This window comes from Nymphaea colorata, chromosome 6 (assembly GCF_008831285.2).
Source record: "Nymphaea colorata isolate Beijing-Zhang1983 chromosome 6, ASM883128v2, whole genome shotgun sequence".
Lineage (NCBI taxonomy): Eukaryota > Viridiplantae > Streptophyta > Magnoliopsida > Nymphaeales > Nymphaeaceae > Nymphaea > Nymphaea colorata.
In genome coordinates this window covers 10,919,060-10,935,590 of record NC_045143.1, presented here as the reverse complement: position 1 = coordinate 10,935,590, position 16,531 = coordinate 10,919,060, and the positions used below count along the sequence as shown (strand labels likewise).

General features: G+C 40.5%; 1 protein-coding gene across 2 annotated transcripts; it reads right to left on the bottom strand.

Moving 5' to 3' along the window:
* Positions 1–2,897: 2,897 nt before the first annotated feature.
* Positions 2,898–14,725, bottom strand: LOC116256156 (ultraviolet-B receptor UVR8). Of its 2 annotated transcripts, none has more exons than XM_031632396.2 (8): positions 14,402–14,725; positions 13,231–13,386; positions 12,258–12,416; positions 11,372–11,545; positions 11,120–11,251; positions 10,935–11,012; positions 3,400–3,495; positions 2,898–3,298 (listed from the first exon to the last, which is right to left on the bottom strand). In XM_031632396.2, the coding sequence occupies exons 1-8, from the start codon at positions 14,613–14,615 to the stop codon at positions 3,123–3,125; spliced, it is 1,185 nt and encodes a 394-aa protein (XP_031488256.1). In that variant the 5' UTR covers positions 14,616–14,725; the 3' UTR covers positions 2,898–3,122. The 2 variants fall into 2 exon arrangements, with proteins under 2 accessions (XP_031488256.1, XP_031488257.1); XM_031632397.2 differs by having other exon boundaries at positions 11,372–11,542; positions 14,402–14,724.
* Between the last annotated feature and the right edge of the window lie 1,806 nt (positions 14,726–16,531).

The following is a 16,531-nucleotide window of genomic DNA, read 5'->3' as shown; positions in this document are numbered from 1 at the left end:
GTTAGTTAAAAGTGGATTTATCAGCTAAACATCTTATTTAACCTTATTTTAACTAAGAGAAGTACATTGTAGACCAGTATGGAAGTCATGACGTTCAAGCGCTACCTATTACATGTAGTGTAGAAGCTCGATGATACCAGTAAACAACTAAAAGCAGTGGTGAGGATCAAAACCCATATACTTTGACACAACTATAGGTGAAATGCATTTGTATTACTACAATGGAATTTTGCCTATTTACATTTGAGGATTAATGGCTATAAATGCATGCAGGAAACAATTTCAAGGTAGGTGGCTACAGCATGATGCACAGAATAAAAGGAGATGCAAATTTTATGGTCAAGTCCAGCATACATGCACACATTAATAAAATTTCTATTAGGTTAATTGTGCATGCAATTGATGGTATCTGCATGCAATTTTTTAGAACCCCGTGAGTAACATACGTAGAAAAGATGCTTACATTAAAAGAAGTGCTTAGTCCAATGTGGCCACAATGCTTTTATTAAAAAAAGTGCTTAGTCCATGTGGCCACTTACATAATTAGACACATGAACCATGAGTTGATCATTTGAAGAAAGAATACAAGCCTCCACATCCAACTCCACTTTTCTTTTATTGCAATAAACTGCACATTCTTCTACGATTCATTTGATTCAATGAAAAGCTTCCTTCACTTGTAAATAAGGGCTACTTTTCAAAATAGAGCTGAGATATTGAGCAGTAAACAAATATGACAATAACTCCTCAACTACAGGGATATTTGTCTCAGGAATGTTGCTCATCTTTTTTACCGGCATACTGTACTGTCTACTATTTATTAGAAGAAAAGCCAGTTTAGATTTTTACCATGCTCCTATGAACATACTTATTTTCAGGAAGAGCTAACTAGTTAGAAGCAGAATATATATCAGTAAGACTTAGCAGAAAATATTGCACTTATCCTAGTTAACAACAGATATATGCTGCTACAGACATAAACAGCAAGTTCCCCAAAGTCGCATAGACCAGCAATGCAAAGAGCAAACAAAGCCAAATATGAACTTCCACTCTGCAATTTTGAGCTTTTCATCTAGAAGCAAGCTTTAGGCCCGCTTAAAAATGTAGTATCCCACATCATTCCAGTCATCACACCCATTAACTTCAATAATTTTCAAGAAAATGATGCAATAGATTTTCCAAAAAAACAAAGCAATAATAATAATAATTTTCTAGGACCACCTCCCCCTCAAAATAATAATAATAATGATGATGATGAACACGCAATGAGGAAGAAAAAGCAAACGTCAAAGTAGATAAACAAGTACAATAAGTGTACCAGCAGAAAAATGTTACAGCTGAATGTGCCAAAAGTACAACAAGAGCACCATTGTTTCTTCAGAATGAAGAGAAAGGAAGGAAAAAACACTTAATCCCTCCATTGCATGGGAATATGGAATATAGTACGCATGTGCAGGAGTGAAATAAAATAGCACACACCCTCATGAACATGATCTAAAGGGTGCTTGTTTCGGCTGGACGAGGTAACACACTATGACAGAGTATCAACATGTCTTAAAATTTCTATGGGTGTGATAAAAATTTGGAAATGAACTATGCAAATTTGCGAGAAAATGGATTAAGGGACGAAGATTCTCAGACGTAAATTTCAGGACACTACATGCTCAAGTTCCAGGAAGCAAATAGCCTATATATGGGATGTTCATGTACATAAAATGATTATAATGGAGATCAAGAGAACATATGACCCTGCAATTGTAAAGGTAAAGAGACACATCCACATATATCCAATGTCGTTAAGTGTGCGCGCTCCGATATGTGATGCATTGATGCAAGGGCATGAAGCGCAAAAGAGATTGATGCATATGTATGCTTCAACCATCTGAAGTGCATGGACCACGCTGATGAGCACTGATTACCTGAAGCTTATGCTTTGGGCACCCTTTATCACGTTGTTAACTACATCCATACAATTTTTTTTTTTATGCCAACTTCACAATGTTAAATGGAGCTGAACTTCATAGCTTTAAGAAAACGATTTTCAAAAGAGAAAACCCCTTTGACTCATTTCTTCACAAAAATCCCTCTCTCTCTCTCTCTCTCTCTCTCTCTCTCTCTCTAAGTCTCTCCAACAACCAATGACCACCAGGGCATCCCTCCTTCTCTGTAGCCACCCCCGCATCAGTACTCCTCCATCTCTCTCTCAGTCTCCTGCCAAGGCTGCCTCTCTTGCTGGCATGCTTAAGCTAGTTTTTGAGTTCTCTTTCTAGTCTTTCCCTCTCTATCTCTTGATTGAAGGCTGCCACCAATAATGTTCCATCAACAGCTATTTCTCTCTCAATGTGAGATTAGAAAATCGATTCTCAAGAGGACTAAATAATCTTAATAGAAAGAAGAGAGATCAAGGGTCATAATATGTGGATAATGCAGAATCATTTGTTCCAACCACTTCTATTGATACTTCATATAACTGCTAAATAAAATAAAAAAGTCAAAAATAGGAACCAGCTTCCATATTAATCGACGCAAGGAAACGAAATTACGTGTAAAGAGTAGCAAACAGAATTAGTAAAGGTATCTTATCAGCTTTGGCTCAAACCAAGATGAGCCAAAATTGATGTGGATCATATCTCAAGCAAATTGTTCGGTCTCATGACAGGCCCAAATAGCACTGAGCAACCGTGTCTCTCTTAAGTCTTAAGTCAAACCATTTTTGAACATAAAATCCAAAAAAGAAAATCTTACTGACTGAGCCATGATCCGTGAAAATCAAGCAAGCCAAGGTAGAAAACTTTCAGATGCCGGATGCCCGATTTGAGACGACTGAACCGAAGTGATAGGTTAACCTCATTCCTTTGCTAAACACGCAAGCAGAGGGAGAGAAAAAGGTGGATACGGAATTCAAAAGAAAACATGATGAATATGGTAGCATAAACATTCACAGGAACCTTTTGCATAAAAAACTACTTTAGAAACCTGACTGCATGACAATTACATGAACTTGCAGGCATAAATCTTCCACATCACAATTACATGAAAAAGGAACTTAGTAGCATCTATAACAGTTACATATAGGCAGGGCCCTTACAAGCTGATTTGAAAAGCTTGAGGTGCAGTTGGAACTATGTAGCACCCACAGTGAAAGTAAAGCCACTCCCACAATAAACTCTGAAGCTAATTGATGAATTAGATGGTCTATTGCAAATTCGAACAATCTGAGGAGTTGCCTGATCACATGTACCCCCTAAGCCCAGTTGTCCATGCTCTCCCCAGCCCCATGACATGATGTCCCCACATTCTGGAATCATAGATCACCACACAGAGAGGGTAAAAGACAAGATTGATCAGATCTAGTGCTGCAGAAAGTATATGGAAGAAGTCATGTCAGGCTGCACTAACCTGATACCAGAACAGAATGCTCAGCACCAGCTGCAATCATTGTTGCCTTCAAACCATATAAAGCAGTTATGTCATGCATATGTGGGACAGCACCAACTACAAATAACGAAAGAAAGTTATAAGAATAAAACAAATTAACGAGTCAAAAAATTTTCAAGGGATCCCTCATGCATAAAGTTTTCTGTTATATCTTGTTCATCAAGAAATAGGCACATATGCCAGTCCAAAATAGTTAAGGTTTTCCACAGCCATAACACCTTATATTCTCAACTAGGTCACACAGTCCTACGCGCAGCAATGGGACATGAGATAGTTGTGAAGGATGAAGGGGATGATAAGAAAAAAACATCAAGGTCAATGTGAACAGATATCAAGATGCATGCACACATAGACATGTAAGGAATTTCACATACCAATTTGTTAGCCGTCGGCTAACAAGGTGCGTACAAGAGGGAAAGAGAAGGAAAACAGAGAGAGAGAGAATGCTAATTCATGCTTAATTAGGGCAAAACACAAGCTTAAGTATAAAGCACTGCGGATCAGGACCGGACCGACTCCTACCAAAAGCAGATCCATATTGGATTAGTCTAACATAAAAACATTAAGAAAACAGATACTGATGCTCAACCCCATCCGACTCCTACTGGACACCATGATCCATACATGGATCGTAACAAATACTCCCCCCTTTTAAGAACACCTTGTCCACAAGGTGTGAATGAGGGAAATTACCCCTATATATCCTCTGGGTCCTCTCATGTAGCTGGTAAATCGTCCTCGGTTAATCATTCAATAAGCCACTACCATTTCCACTTCCTGTCCACTTTGAGCCGTCTTACTCCTACTCGACGTAAGGGATGGATGCCGGTGGGAGTCACCAAGGCGGGTGCTGCTGCTACTTCCCCTTCGGTAGGCGACTTGAGGCACGCTTTTAGTTTGGATACATGAAAGACCAGATGTTTGGTGCTACCTGATGGTAGCTGCAACTCGTAGGCAAGATTGCCTACCCTTTTTAAAATTTTATAAGGACCAACATACCTTGAAAGCAGCTTACTTTGACTTGCCCCTCGCATCCCTACTAAGCGTTGGGGAGGTCGCCTTAGGAATACCCATTCCTCTTATTGAAACTGAAGTGCTCGATGATGCCGCTTGTATTGGATCACCATGTGATTTCGTGCGGCTGCTAGGTGTACCCAACTGATACCATCGAATCGTGGTGGGGGTCGGCCATAAACAGCCTCAAAGGGGGTGATGTTCATGGAGGTATGTCAGCTCGTATTATAAGCAAACTCTGCCCAAGATTAGTAGTTTTGGTGCGCTCCCCGACGAAACACCTCAAATAAGTCTCAAGGCTTCGGTATACTACCTCTGTCTGTCCGTCTGTTAGCGGATGATAGGCAGTATTCATCTCCAGTTGAGCCCCTTGAAGACTGAAATACTCCTGCCAAAAAGCACTAAGGAACACAGAGTCACGGTCACTTACGATGGATCGTGGCATCCCGTGCAGCCTTCTCACTTGCTCTTGAAAAGTCTACGCCACTGTTTTGGCTGAAAATGGGTGTGCAATATAACGGACTTACCGTGAGAGCGGGGTAAGCCTTCGATAAAATTCATGGATATGTCTTCCCAAATCTGCTCGGGAATAGGAAGGGGCTGCAGGAACCCCACGGGCCTCGTGGTCTCATACTTATTGCGTTGGCATACATCACATTGTCGCACATACTCCCGAACTTCACACTTCACACTTCATCCCCAGTCAAAAAAACGGTGCCCTTAAGCGCCAATACGTCCCTTCTACTCCTTCATGACCTACACTTTTAGAATTGTAAAAACGTGAGATCAAAGTACCTAGCAAGGCTCTCTTGGGGGGGATAAATACCCGATTGCAAAGTAGAGATAAGGGGGGTGCCTTTCATAGCCATATTGCCTTGTGGGATCCTATATTAACTCGATTTGTATCCTCTGCACCGACGTTGTCGACTGGTGAGCTTGTTGAATATCCACCTTAGTGTCATAGTGAATGGCCGATAAGGTCCAAAAACCTCTCCCTTCATGCAATTGCCGAGATAGTCCATCTGTTGTCGTATTTTCTCTCCACTACGATGTCGAATATCCAAATCAAAGTTGAGTAGTTTCATTACCCAACGCTGCACCGGCGGGTACTAATGTTTGTTGTTGGAGGCAATAACTCAGACTGTGGTGGTCCGTCAGCACCACAAATTTCTGGCCCAACAAGTAATGACGCCATCTGAGAACTGCCAACACCATAGCAATGAGCTCATGCTCATAGGCTGATTTACTGCAGAAAGCGGGTCCCATGGCGAGACTGAAGAAAGCCACCGGGTGCTGGTCTTGGCTCAAAACTGTCCTTCACCACCTCAAACTGCATAGTGAAATTGGACATGCGTAGGACCGGCGCCGACGTGATGGCCTGTTTGAGCTTGGCGAACGCTTCCTTAGCCTGGGCTGTCCACCTAAACTGGTCTCTTTTTGTCAGTTGTGTCAGTGGCGCTGCAATACTCCCGAAGTTTCGCACGAACTTGCGGTAGTACCCTGCCAGTCCCAGGAAGCCATGTAACTCCCTAACCGACTGCGGTGTGGCCCAATTACATACGGCTAAACCTTTGTCATCTTCCATCCTCACGCTGCCCTTGCCGATAACATGGCTGAGGTATGTGACCTGATCCATCTCGAATGAGCACATGGAGAACTTGGTGTGGAGGGTATGTTGTTGCAGGGTGGATAGAACCACACGCAGGCTAAGTCACTCGGGTGCGGGTGCGATACGGGTGCAAATACGACAATTTTCACAAGTCTCGGATACGCTGATACGGAAAATATAATATTCTCAAAAATTAGAAATGGTCTCTGCTGATAGTGAGTTTACTCTTCAAGTGAACAACAGGGAAAATCATACAAGTATTCCCTAATTAACAAGAACTCATTGATATGTATTGTGCAGTTGTAAAAATCATGCAACAAGAAATCAAAACTTCTAATATCGAAAAGAAAAACAGAAAAAAAACCCCAAAGAGAACCTCCCCAAATCGACAAATCCAAAAACAGAAAAAAACCCCAAATGAAGAACACGAACCCTAACTTCTAATATCGAAAAAAAAAAGAAAAAAAAAAAACCCACTTACCTATCCGTCGCCGGCTGCTGCCGGACACGACCAGACGTTGCCTTGGGTTGTCGGAAGTCATCCCCGTCGCCCGCCATCATTGCCGACTGTCTGCTGCATAAACCCTAACAGGAGACCTCGTCGGGTGAAAGGGAGAAGAGCTCCATCTAACTTAAAATCGGGTTTTTTGGGTTCGGATCTGACCCAGACCCGATCTAAAACATATCCACGCCGTATCCATGTCTGAATTTCCGTATCAGCGTATCGATACAGATACGTGGGCTAAACCCACGTATCCGTGTGACCTAGCCCGCAGATGATTTAAATGGGTCTCGTCATCTGCACTAAAGACAAGGATGTCATCAAAGAAGACGAGGACAAACCTGTGCAAGTGCGGTCAAAAGATATCGTTCATGAGAGATTGGAATGTCGTTGAGGAGTTCGTGAGACCGAACGACATTACGCAGAACTCATAGTGGCCATCCGACGTCAAGAAGGCTATCTTGGGGCCATCCTACGGTGCAATCCGGATCTGGTGATGTTTGGCTCGAAGATCTAGTTTGGAACCAAACAGGGCTGCGCCTTTGAGTGCATCTAGGAGATCTTCCATAATAGGAATTGGATAACAATCTTTCACAGTGATCGCATTTAAGGCGCGGTAGTCCACACAAAATCACTAATTAGCATCCTTCTTGCGAACAAGGAGAGCGGGAGACGCAAAGGGGCTGGGACTGGGCTGAATAATGCCCTCTTCTAACATCTCCTGCACCAATCGAATTAGGGCATCACGTTGGGTCGGATTATACCTGTATGGCCTCCTCTTCACTACTTCTACTCCCGACTGAAGCTCCATGTGGTGGTCATAGGCGCGGGGAGGAGGTAACCCGTGGGGCACATCAAACACATCGAAAAATTCCTCTAACAGGGCAGGTAATCGCGCGGCAGTGAGATTGGGAGGCGACCTCTCTTCTGCAACTGTGTTGGCTAGGAGTAACACGTAGGAAGCGGTTGCCCCATGTAGCATTTTGGAGGTGGTGGCTTTCTTAACTGGTTGTCTTGGAATAGCCGCCAAGGTTAGGCGCGTCCCATCTGGTTGTATAAAGTGCATTTTCATGTTGATGAAGTCTCACATGACCTCACCCAGTCCTTTCAACCAGTGGATGCCCAAGACAAGATCTGCTCCTGCCATGGCTAGTATATACAAGTGCATTGAAAAACCAGGGCCTTAGATCTCCAACTTGTCGTTGGTGCACCGCCCTTTACATTTTAGTGCACTCCCATCTCCCACGACCACATCAAACGCAAGTTGGTGGTCTATTTTGCACCCAAGGGCTTTAGCGGAATTCTCACAAATGAAATTGTGCGTGGAGCCAGTATCCACAAGTAAATTGACCGTCTGACCTCGAAGTCGACCTTCAAAGCGCATCAACTGCGGCACCTTGTGTCCCGATAGAGCATGGAGGGGTATTTTGGGAAAATGTGTGAGTTCTTCATCGAGCTGCCCCCAATCGCGTAAGTTCTCTCCAGGGGCATCGTCGTCTTCTTCCTCAACTAGGTACATGTGGAGTCGCCTACAGGCGTGGCCCGGAGTCCATGGTTGACCACATTGAAAACAAATACCTTGATGACGTTTTTCACGTATTTGTTCAAGGGTGAGGCGGTGAATAATGGGTGGCTCGTTGGTTTTCCCATGTTCACCCTGGGTAGATGTGCCTCTGGGCCCGTATGGGCTATGGTTTGGGAACGAACAATGGTTGGCCCCAGGCCTAGTGTCTGATATCAACAATGTTTCTCTTCCACCATGCGAGTCATCGCAAAACAATCATGCAAGTTGAGGGGTCGCATGCCTTGCACCTCAATACGGATCTCCTCTTTTAATCCCCCCACAAAACGCCAATCAAAGCATCCATAGGCTAGCCTCGAACCATGTTGCTAAGTTCTTCGAAACGCTCTTGATATTCGACAACTGAGCGCTTCTGCCATATCTTGGAGAGCTCTATGTTATAATTAATGTAAACCGAAGGCCCGAAGCGCGCTGCCATGACTGCTATCAAAGACCTCCAATCTGGGCGTCCGTGTTGAGCCTGCCTCGTCGAAATTCATGGCAGCATGAGCCACCTTTATCGTCTCCAAGATCCCATGGCACTCAAAGAATTGTTTGGCTTTAAATATCAAACTATGTAGGTCTTCTCCACTGAATTGAGGAAAATCTATCTTGGCGAGCTTGAATCGTGTCCCCATAAGCGCCGGTGAAAGAGTTAGGTTCAGTGGAATTAGGGGCGAACCCCACAGCGAAGTCGGGCCGGTTGTTGCTGTGCCAGCGAATGGTCCCTACGTCCACGCCGACGAGCCCGAAGATCTATGTCGCAGTGGGCAAAGCGTTGCTGGTGGAGATGGCCGACCCGAATGAGCCAAAGGCGACACTGGAGCCGATGGTAGGAGACGAAAAAAGGGGAACAGTACTGAGCATAGGGGCAGGCGGTTCATGGCCGACATCGACTACGTTGGGGGTTTAGAGTAAACTGAGTGCTATGCACGCTGGCGAACGGCCGTTGGGAGGGAGGTTGCGGGGCGGAGTGCTGCCTAGGGAGGTGGCCGACGGAAGTGAGGAGCACGGGAAAGGCTGCTGCAACAGATCACGAAAGCCCACTGCAATAACTGCATGAAGGCGAGTCTCAGCCTCAACCTGGCAGCATTCCATGTTCTGCAATCGCCGGTTTACCTCAATAATCGTCTCCTCGGTCTAGGCACGGTGAGCTTCCACTGCGGCCAAAGCGGCGTTACTGAGAGGGCCCCTGTCTTGTTCATCGGTCGTCGGCGGCTCGGCCATGGCTGGCTCGGATACCAATTGTTAGCCATGGGCTAACAAGGTGCATACAAGAAAGAAAGAGAAGGAACACAAAGAGAGAGAAAAGCCAATGCTAATTCATGCTTAATTAGGGCAAAACACAAGCTTAAGTATAAAGCACTGCGGGTCCGGACCGGACCAACTCCTACCAAAAGCAGATCCATGTTGGATTAGTTTAACATAAAAACATAAAGAAAACAGATCCTGATGCTCAACCCCATTTGACTCCTACTGGACACCATGATCCATACATGGATCGTAACACAATTACACCACACTAGCAAAAAATCATTTATTTAAGACACAACAAATGCAGTGTGATGTTGTAAGCCAAGTCATGTACTTCAGTAAGGTCCACGTACCCGTGTCGCCCTACCCGTATACAAAATGGGTACTTTGACACTTGGGTACCTATAGATCCAAACTGTTTAATTTTACTTTGATTTAATTTTTTCCACCTTACTTTTTATTTTATTCTTTGGATGTGAAAATTCGATTGATGTTCATGTTTGACTAGGGGGCTGTTTGGTTGTCAATATGTTTAAAGGTTTTCATAGGTTTCTTAAACACACTGCTGCAAGAGCTGTTGATATATATTTTCTATGTTAATAGTTAGTACCCGTACCCGTACCTATGTGACATAGGCTGTAAGCAGTTGAGCAAAATTTGTTACATTTGTAGATAGAAAAATGGGCTGACCCAGGTCCAAAATCCAGTTGACCCAAATTGAAGAAAATACCTGACGCTGCTGCCAGTGACAAAACAGTCTTATACAGGTAACAGCCTCTAAATAGCTTCTAAAAGTGCCCATACCAGTCTGAAGCTGAGATTCATACTCTGTTTATCATGTGATGGTTTGATGAAGAAGGAGCAATATCTGGTCTTAGAATGTCAGAGCTGGAAGCTCATGTTACTGACGAGAATGGCAAAGCAGTGATAGTGGTAACCGTGCTCTCAGAATATATCTTACAATGTTATTTGCTAATCCAGTTGAATTGCAAGATCACCTTACTGAATTTAGATTAAGATTTTCCACCAAATTGAACTGGTTCATGGTGCACATACATGAATTGAACAGCCAGATAAATGGTCCATTTATGTGTAGAGATGGGTAAGTGTTCATAAATAATCTCTTAATTGAGGGTGTTTTCTCCTTCCCAAAACACTTAGCTGGACAGACTGAAATCAGTTCATGCTCCACACCTTAAGACTGAAAAATCCACATCAGATTAGCATCTGAGAAACAAGTGCACATAAGATGGAATCCATGTTTTCGTGTTAATCTTAACACAGGGACTTGCAAGCAATGTGCCTAGACCTGTTATATAATCTGAAGTCGTATCCCATTCAGGCTATATAAGATCATCTTGGCAGAAAAGTGGCCAACCCATGCCTAGAGGATAGGGGATTACAGTTCTTGGATATAACCACACACACTTCCAAATATGACCTTAAAAATCAGCTCTGAACCTAAAATGATATTGCTTAAAGAAATGATTGAAAAACGAACCAACCAATTCTTATTTCTTAGTAAAGAGAAATAGAAAAGAACACAGTAAGTGTACCAGACTCCAGGTTCTTGAACTCGGAGCCACTGAACTTTCCATGACGAGCACCAACAAGCATAAATACTTCACCAGTGTCTGAATCCATCACAATGTTAGACTTTCTGCAAGTACAGCTGTGAAAGTTGACCTTATGAAAAAATTAAAGAAAACAAATTGATTGCTAGTTGTGGCAGGAAGCATACAAGTCAATAACAATGCATGGTTCCAGCCCAATGCAACTTGAGAAAAGGCCAAATGTGAAGTTAAAAGCTGAGGAACAGGAATGTTAGATGTTCCACCAAATCCCCTTCCCCATGTATATAAATGACCTTCCCCTGGAAAAAGATAACAATAAAGATGAACCACCTTAAAATATTATTGAAAGGCCATTTGAAGCTACTTTTGTGTACATATTAACTATGAAGCATGAATCATATCAGTTATTTTCAACTAACCAGACAATGCAGCACTTTGGTCGCCATTTGCACATATTACAGTAATATGATCTTCCCCAAATCCATTGACAACTTGAGGAAGATTGTAGGATCTAAATCCCTTTTCAACTGCCACACCAAGTTGCCCATGCCTTGCAGAACCAAATGAATAAACCAGCTCACCTGGAGGCCCTGCTGTCCAATTTGACAACCTTCACCAATTTCATCAAACAGGTCACAGAAGAACTTCATGCCTTTTGACAAGAGCAATTCCTATAAAAGTTTACCTAAAAAGCCACTGTTCCCTGTCAGAAGGCAATGGTTTCTGCCTTATACTCCTAAAGTTATGAGTTAAGAAAACACACCTAATGGAGGCCTCATGAATATTATTCTTTGTAACAAACAAGCATACCCAAGTTTTGCAAGCAATTTATGAAGTAATAAGCAATTCAAAGAAAGAAATCTTCTTGATTAAAATGAACCATGTTTTTCTTCATTTTCACATTTCACATATTCCTAGCTAAAGAGATCAGAATTTAATTACAGTAGCAACTTCTGGTATTCTCAGACCATTCTTATTAGGTAAGTTTCTAATACAGTAGACTCATAGGAATATGTCAAGACTGACAAATGCTAGGTTAAACATCAAATAACAGAGGTTAAAGAATCAATCTATTCTTGCACACTGCTGTCATTCCATTCTGTAGTTCAAACAAATAAAATGATATCTCAAAGCACACACACACACACATAGAATATATATATATATATATATATATATATATATATATATATATATATATATATATATATATATATATATAGAGAGAGAGAGAGAGAGAGAGACAGACAGAGAGAGTAAACGGGCATAAACATAAAGGAAATTAAGTGTGATGCTCTTCATTACCTTCTAGTAGAACCAGTGAATGGCGCATTCCAAACGTCACCTGTGCAACATGCTTGGAATTAAAATATAAGACTTTGAGAGGAAGACTTTGTGTCTCATAATCACCATGTCCTAGCTGTCCATATGATCCATCGCCGCAGGTGTAAAGACATCCTATATCTGATATGGTAGAGAGGTAAAAACTAGTAAGCCAAGATTTCACAAATGACCAGGCAGAAACAGCTAGCAAACAGGAGCATGTGTGAGATTAACAGAGACTACAGAGTCAATGTAAGATCACAGAAATCTAACAGGAGCATCTGTGAACATAAGTGAAAGAAGTCATATTTCAAGTAAAAAATTACCTACTACTAACATGAAGGAAGGTAAAATCTCAGATGAAGGAAACGGGGTACTCGTACCAATAAGAAACTAGCTTACATTTGACATGAAACCATGAGAGAATAAAAGATTCTTCTTCCAAAAATTACCATCAATGGCACAGCATCAAATATTGATTTCTCAAGCACAAGCATGAAAAAAACTTGCATAGGGTTTCAAAGTCATTGTTTATTCAAACAATGCATTTCTAGGGAACCAGAGCTATGTAAAAGACTTGGATGCCAGAGATAACATGCAGTATATTCTTTTGATGCAAGGAACATAGTAACACTCATAAAAAAGTGATGCCATTCTCAAACTTTGAATTGCTTCATATAGGTGTTTCAACTTTCAAGTGAAAAGCTTAAGGCATTCCTTTGCTAAAATTCGTGCAAGTTTTATGCAACACACAATTCTTGAAATAAGAAAGTCCCAAAGAAGACAAACATGACGGCTGATGAATAATTTTAGATGATAAATCAAGCTCTAACAGACTAATAAATAAAAACAAAATTTCACCATCCTGAAAGTCCTGAATTAAATTAAAGTTGAAAGTTTCTCATGCAGGAAGAGTTTAACGAAGCATCCATATACAGAGTCAAGAATGACAAACCAGATACAAAGCCCGAATGATTCCATCCAGCAGCAACACTACGTATAACTGTATCCTTCAATAACTCAACAACCTTTGGTTGCAACTGATTCTCAGAATCCCCATGACCGAGTTGGCCAGATTTTCCACGACCCCATGTCATAACACTCCCATTGCCTGAAAGAACAAATTTTTATCTTTCGAGTGTCGTTTTCATTCAAATCATAGTTGCAGGGAGACAATCGACATGCGCACATTCATGACACTTATGCACGCATCAGGTAACTGACAACCATTTTCAGGCAACAAAATAAGACGGTCTCTACCATAAGTTCACTTGCCCACTGCCACAAAAAGATGAAACGTCATGCAATATCAGAACCATGGCATCAAGAAGGGAAAGTTGCTTTCTAGAATACTAGGTTGGTGTAGAATGAATTGGACAGTGCTAAGGCCAACGAAAAAGCTAAATGAGTGAGTTAAGAGTAGAAATACTACACTACTCAGGCAACAATAGCAACCGAGAGTTTGGATATCCACACCCTTAGTCCTGGGAAAGTTAAGATGATTTCTTACTGGAAGTACAATTCACTATCCCGTCTTACAAATTACATCAGTTTTCTGGGTCTAAAGGCCCATCCGCCATCCCTGCACCCTTTAACGGGCTATCTGATGCACATAATTATGCTGACAAATGTGTGAATAGATCATTTACCTAGGGAAAAAGGGCTAACTTGGGACATCATATTCTTCTTTATAACGCAATATGCCAAAGTGTTACCCACTTTCCTCCACAAAATGATTAATCCACATCCAATTTTGCCCAAAACAAATTGTGACATATATATTCTTCCCTTGAATGAAATAACCCAGACTACCCAAGTTTCTGCACCAGTAAGTCCCTCCAAACCTATTTCATCGGGAAAAAAGGATAGCTGGAAACATTTTGCTCAACCAATTAATACAATATCCCAAACAATCCTAGTTTTGTGGACACATTGAGTGTTCCACAACAGAAAGGCGACTGTGAAAGGTTTCATGTAAAAGAGAATGGCAACAAAACCAAGGAAGAGTTTGACGTCAAAACTCTAAACTGCCCAGCACACAGAGGATAGAAATGGACAAAAATTGATTACTACCAAGGGTGTTGAACATAACCGTGAAAGATGAAGGGGGTAGAAGAACTGTTTACTGGTGAGGGCAATGGCATGAGCACCACCACAAGCGATTTGAGAGATGGGGAGGACTGAGGAAAGCGAGGGCAGAAACTGAGGGACAGGTTCATCGTCCAGCCTCCCGGTCGCAAGCTGACCTTCTGAGCCTGCTCCCCAACTCCAGGCCCCTCCTCCTCCTCTTCCTGAATGTTCCTCGCCAGGAAGGTTCTGCCTCTCTTCTTCCTCTTCCATGCTTGCCTAATGCCTGTTGATCGACTGCAGACGGGAAAGAAAACCGGACAGGTCCCTGACGTCGTGGCAACTGACAAGGGACGAAGACGGGTGGGTCTGAAGTTAAAGCCGATCCAATATGAATCCCGTCGATTTTACTAGAGGTCCAGTCGGCATGGATCCTTGACATACCCGGAGGTAAGTGCAGAAGAAGCTCCAATTTTCTTCTTTTGTCTTACACATGGAGTCCTGTTTTGATACCTTGGTAGAGAGCATGATCAAGTTGTCATTAAGCATCGTGTACCCATCATTTACAATTCATAAATCAAACTAATGATAGACTTTCATTAATCCACCAGTTTGACAGCTACCCAACTTTTCTCACTGCTCAAATATAGTAAACAAGTCGGATCAAATTTTCATACATCCCATCTCTTTAGTCATTGGTTGGTTTCATCCAATGCATATATATATATATATATATTACTGCATTTAATTTTTTAGAGTACTTATCATGTTTTTTAAACACAATTTTATTTAATTGTATTATAAAATAAATCTTTCATTTATGTTATCACAATTTATTTTGTTCAACTACTTATCATAAGAAAAATCCTGTAGTTTGATCTTTTGTCCAGATGTTTATCTCTTTTTGTAAACGTCTTTCTATCGTAAAACCAGTTCACACAAAGTAATCACATTTAATTTAATCACATTTAATTTTTTCGAATGCTTATTCCATCATTGTGAGCATGATTTAGTATAACAGAAACAAATCTTGCAATTGTATTATCACGATTTGTTTTGTTCAATTACTTATCGTCTCTAAATAAACACCTTTTTAACGTAAAACCAGTTGATACAATGTCGTCGCATGTAATTGTTAGATACTAAATCACTTGGGTAAAAGACAAAAAACAGACCTTTTAAAGAAAATATGAACCTTCTAATGCGTTTATAAAACTAATTTATTATAAATCATATTTTAATTCAAATCATGTTTGTTTTTATACCATCAACATTTTTTATGGGATAAAAGCCGTTCATTTCTTTTACATTATAAAAACATTATTTAACTAAGAAAACTACTAATTTCATAAGTGTTTTTCATCAAATCACTCTTACCACCATATCTATAACATTGGCTTGCAAAAGAAAAAAAATTCAATATTGATTTTAATAGGTCTGGTATCTACTAAAAATTATATATATATATATATTAATTGGTAGTACTAAATCTCTAGGGCAAAAGATAAAAACCAGACCTCTTAAATTTCTATTAAAATATGTTTTAAAGAAAATGCTTACCTTCTAATGCGTTTAGAAAAACTAATTTAGTATAAATCATGTTTTAACTCAAATCATGTTTGTAAAACTATTTTATTTTTATACCATCAAAATTTTGTATGGTATAAAAGCCCTTCATTTTTTTTACTATTATAAAAACATTATTTAAGTATAAAAACGACTCGCTCTTACGACCATATCTATAACATTGGATTGCAAAAAAAAAATCAATAATTGATTTTAATAGGTATGGTTTATATCTCTTACTCAAGTGGTCTGATATTTACTAAAAAATAATTATATATATATAGTTATAGTTATAGTTATAGTTATAGTAATTGGTAGATACTAAATCACTTGGGTAAAAGATAAAAACCAGACCTCTTAAATTTCTATTAAAATATGTTTTAAAGAAAATGTGAACCTACTAATGCGTTTATAAAGAGTAATTTAATATAAATCATGTTTTAATTCAAATCATATTTGTAAAACTATTTGATTTGTATACCATCAATTTTTTTTATGGTATAAAAACCGTTCAATTTTTTTACTATTAGAAAAACATTATTTAAGTAAGAAAACAACTAATTTAATATATATTTTTCATCAAATCACTCTTACGACCATATCTATAACATTGGATTGCAAAA

Bases quoted from the DNA above. Each gene is read 5' to 3' on its own strand.
- LOC116256156 (XM_031632396.2), bottom strand. From the start codon at position 14,615: ATGGAAGAGGAAGAAGAGAGGCAGAACCTTCCTGGCGAGGAACATTCA. The intron at 12,417-13,230 runs GTTTGTCATTCT...CTACCATATCAG, and splicing joins TCATTCGGGCTTTGTATCTG to ATATAGGATGTCTTTACACC. The intron at 3,496-10,934 runs GTACACTTACTG...CGTTATTTGTAG, and splicing joins GTTCAAGAACCTGGAGTCTG to TTGGTGCTGTCCCACATATG.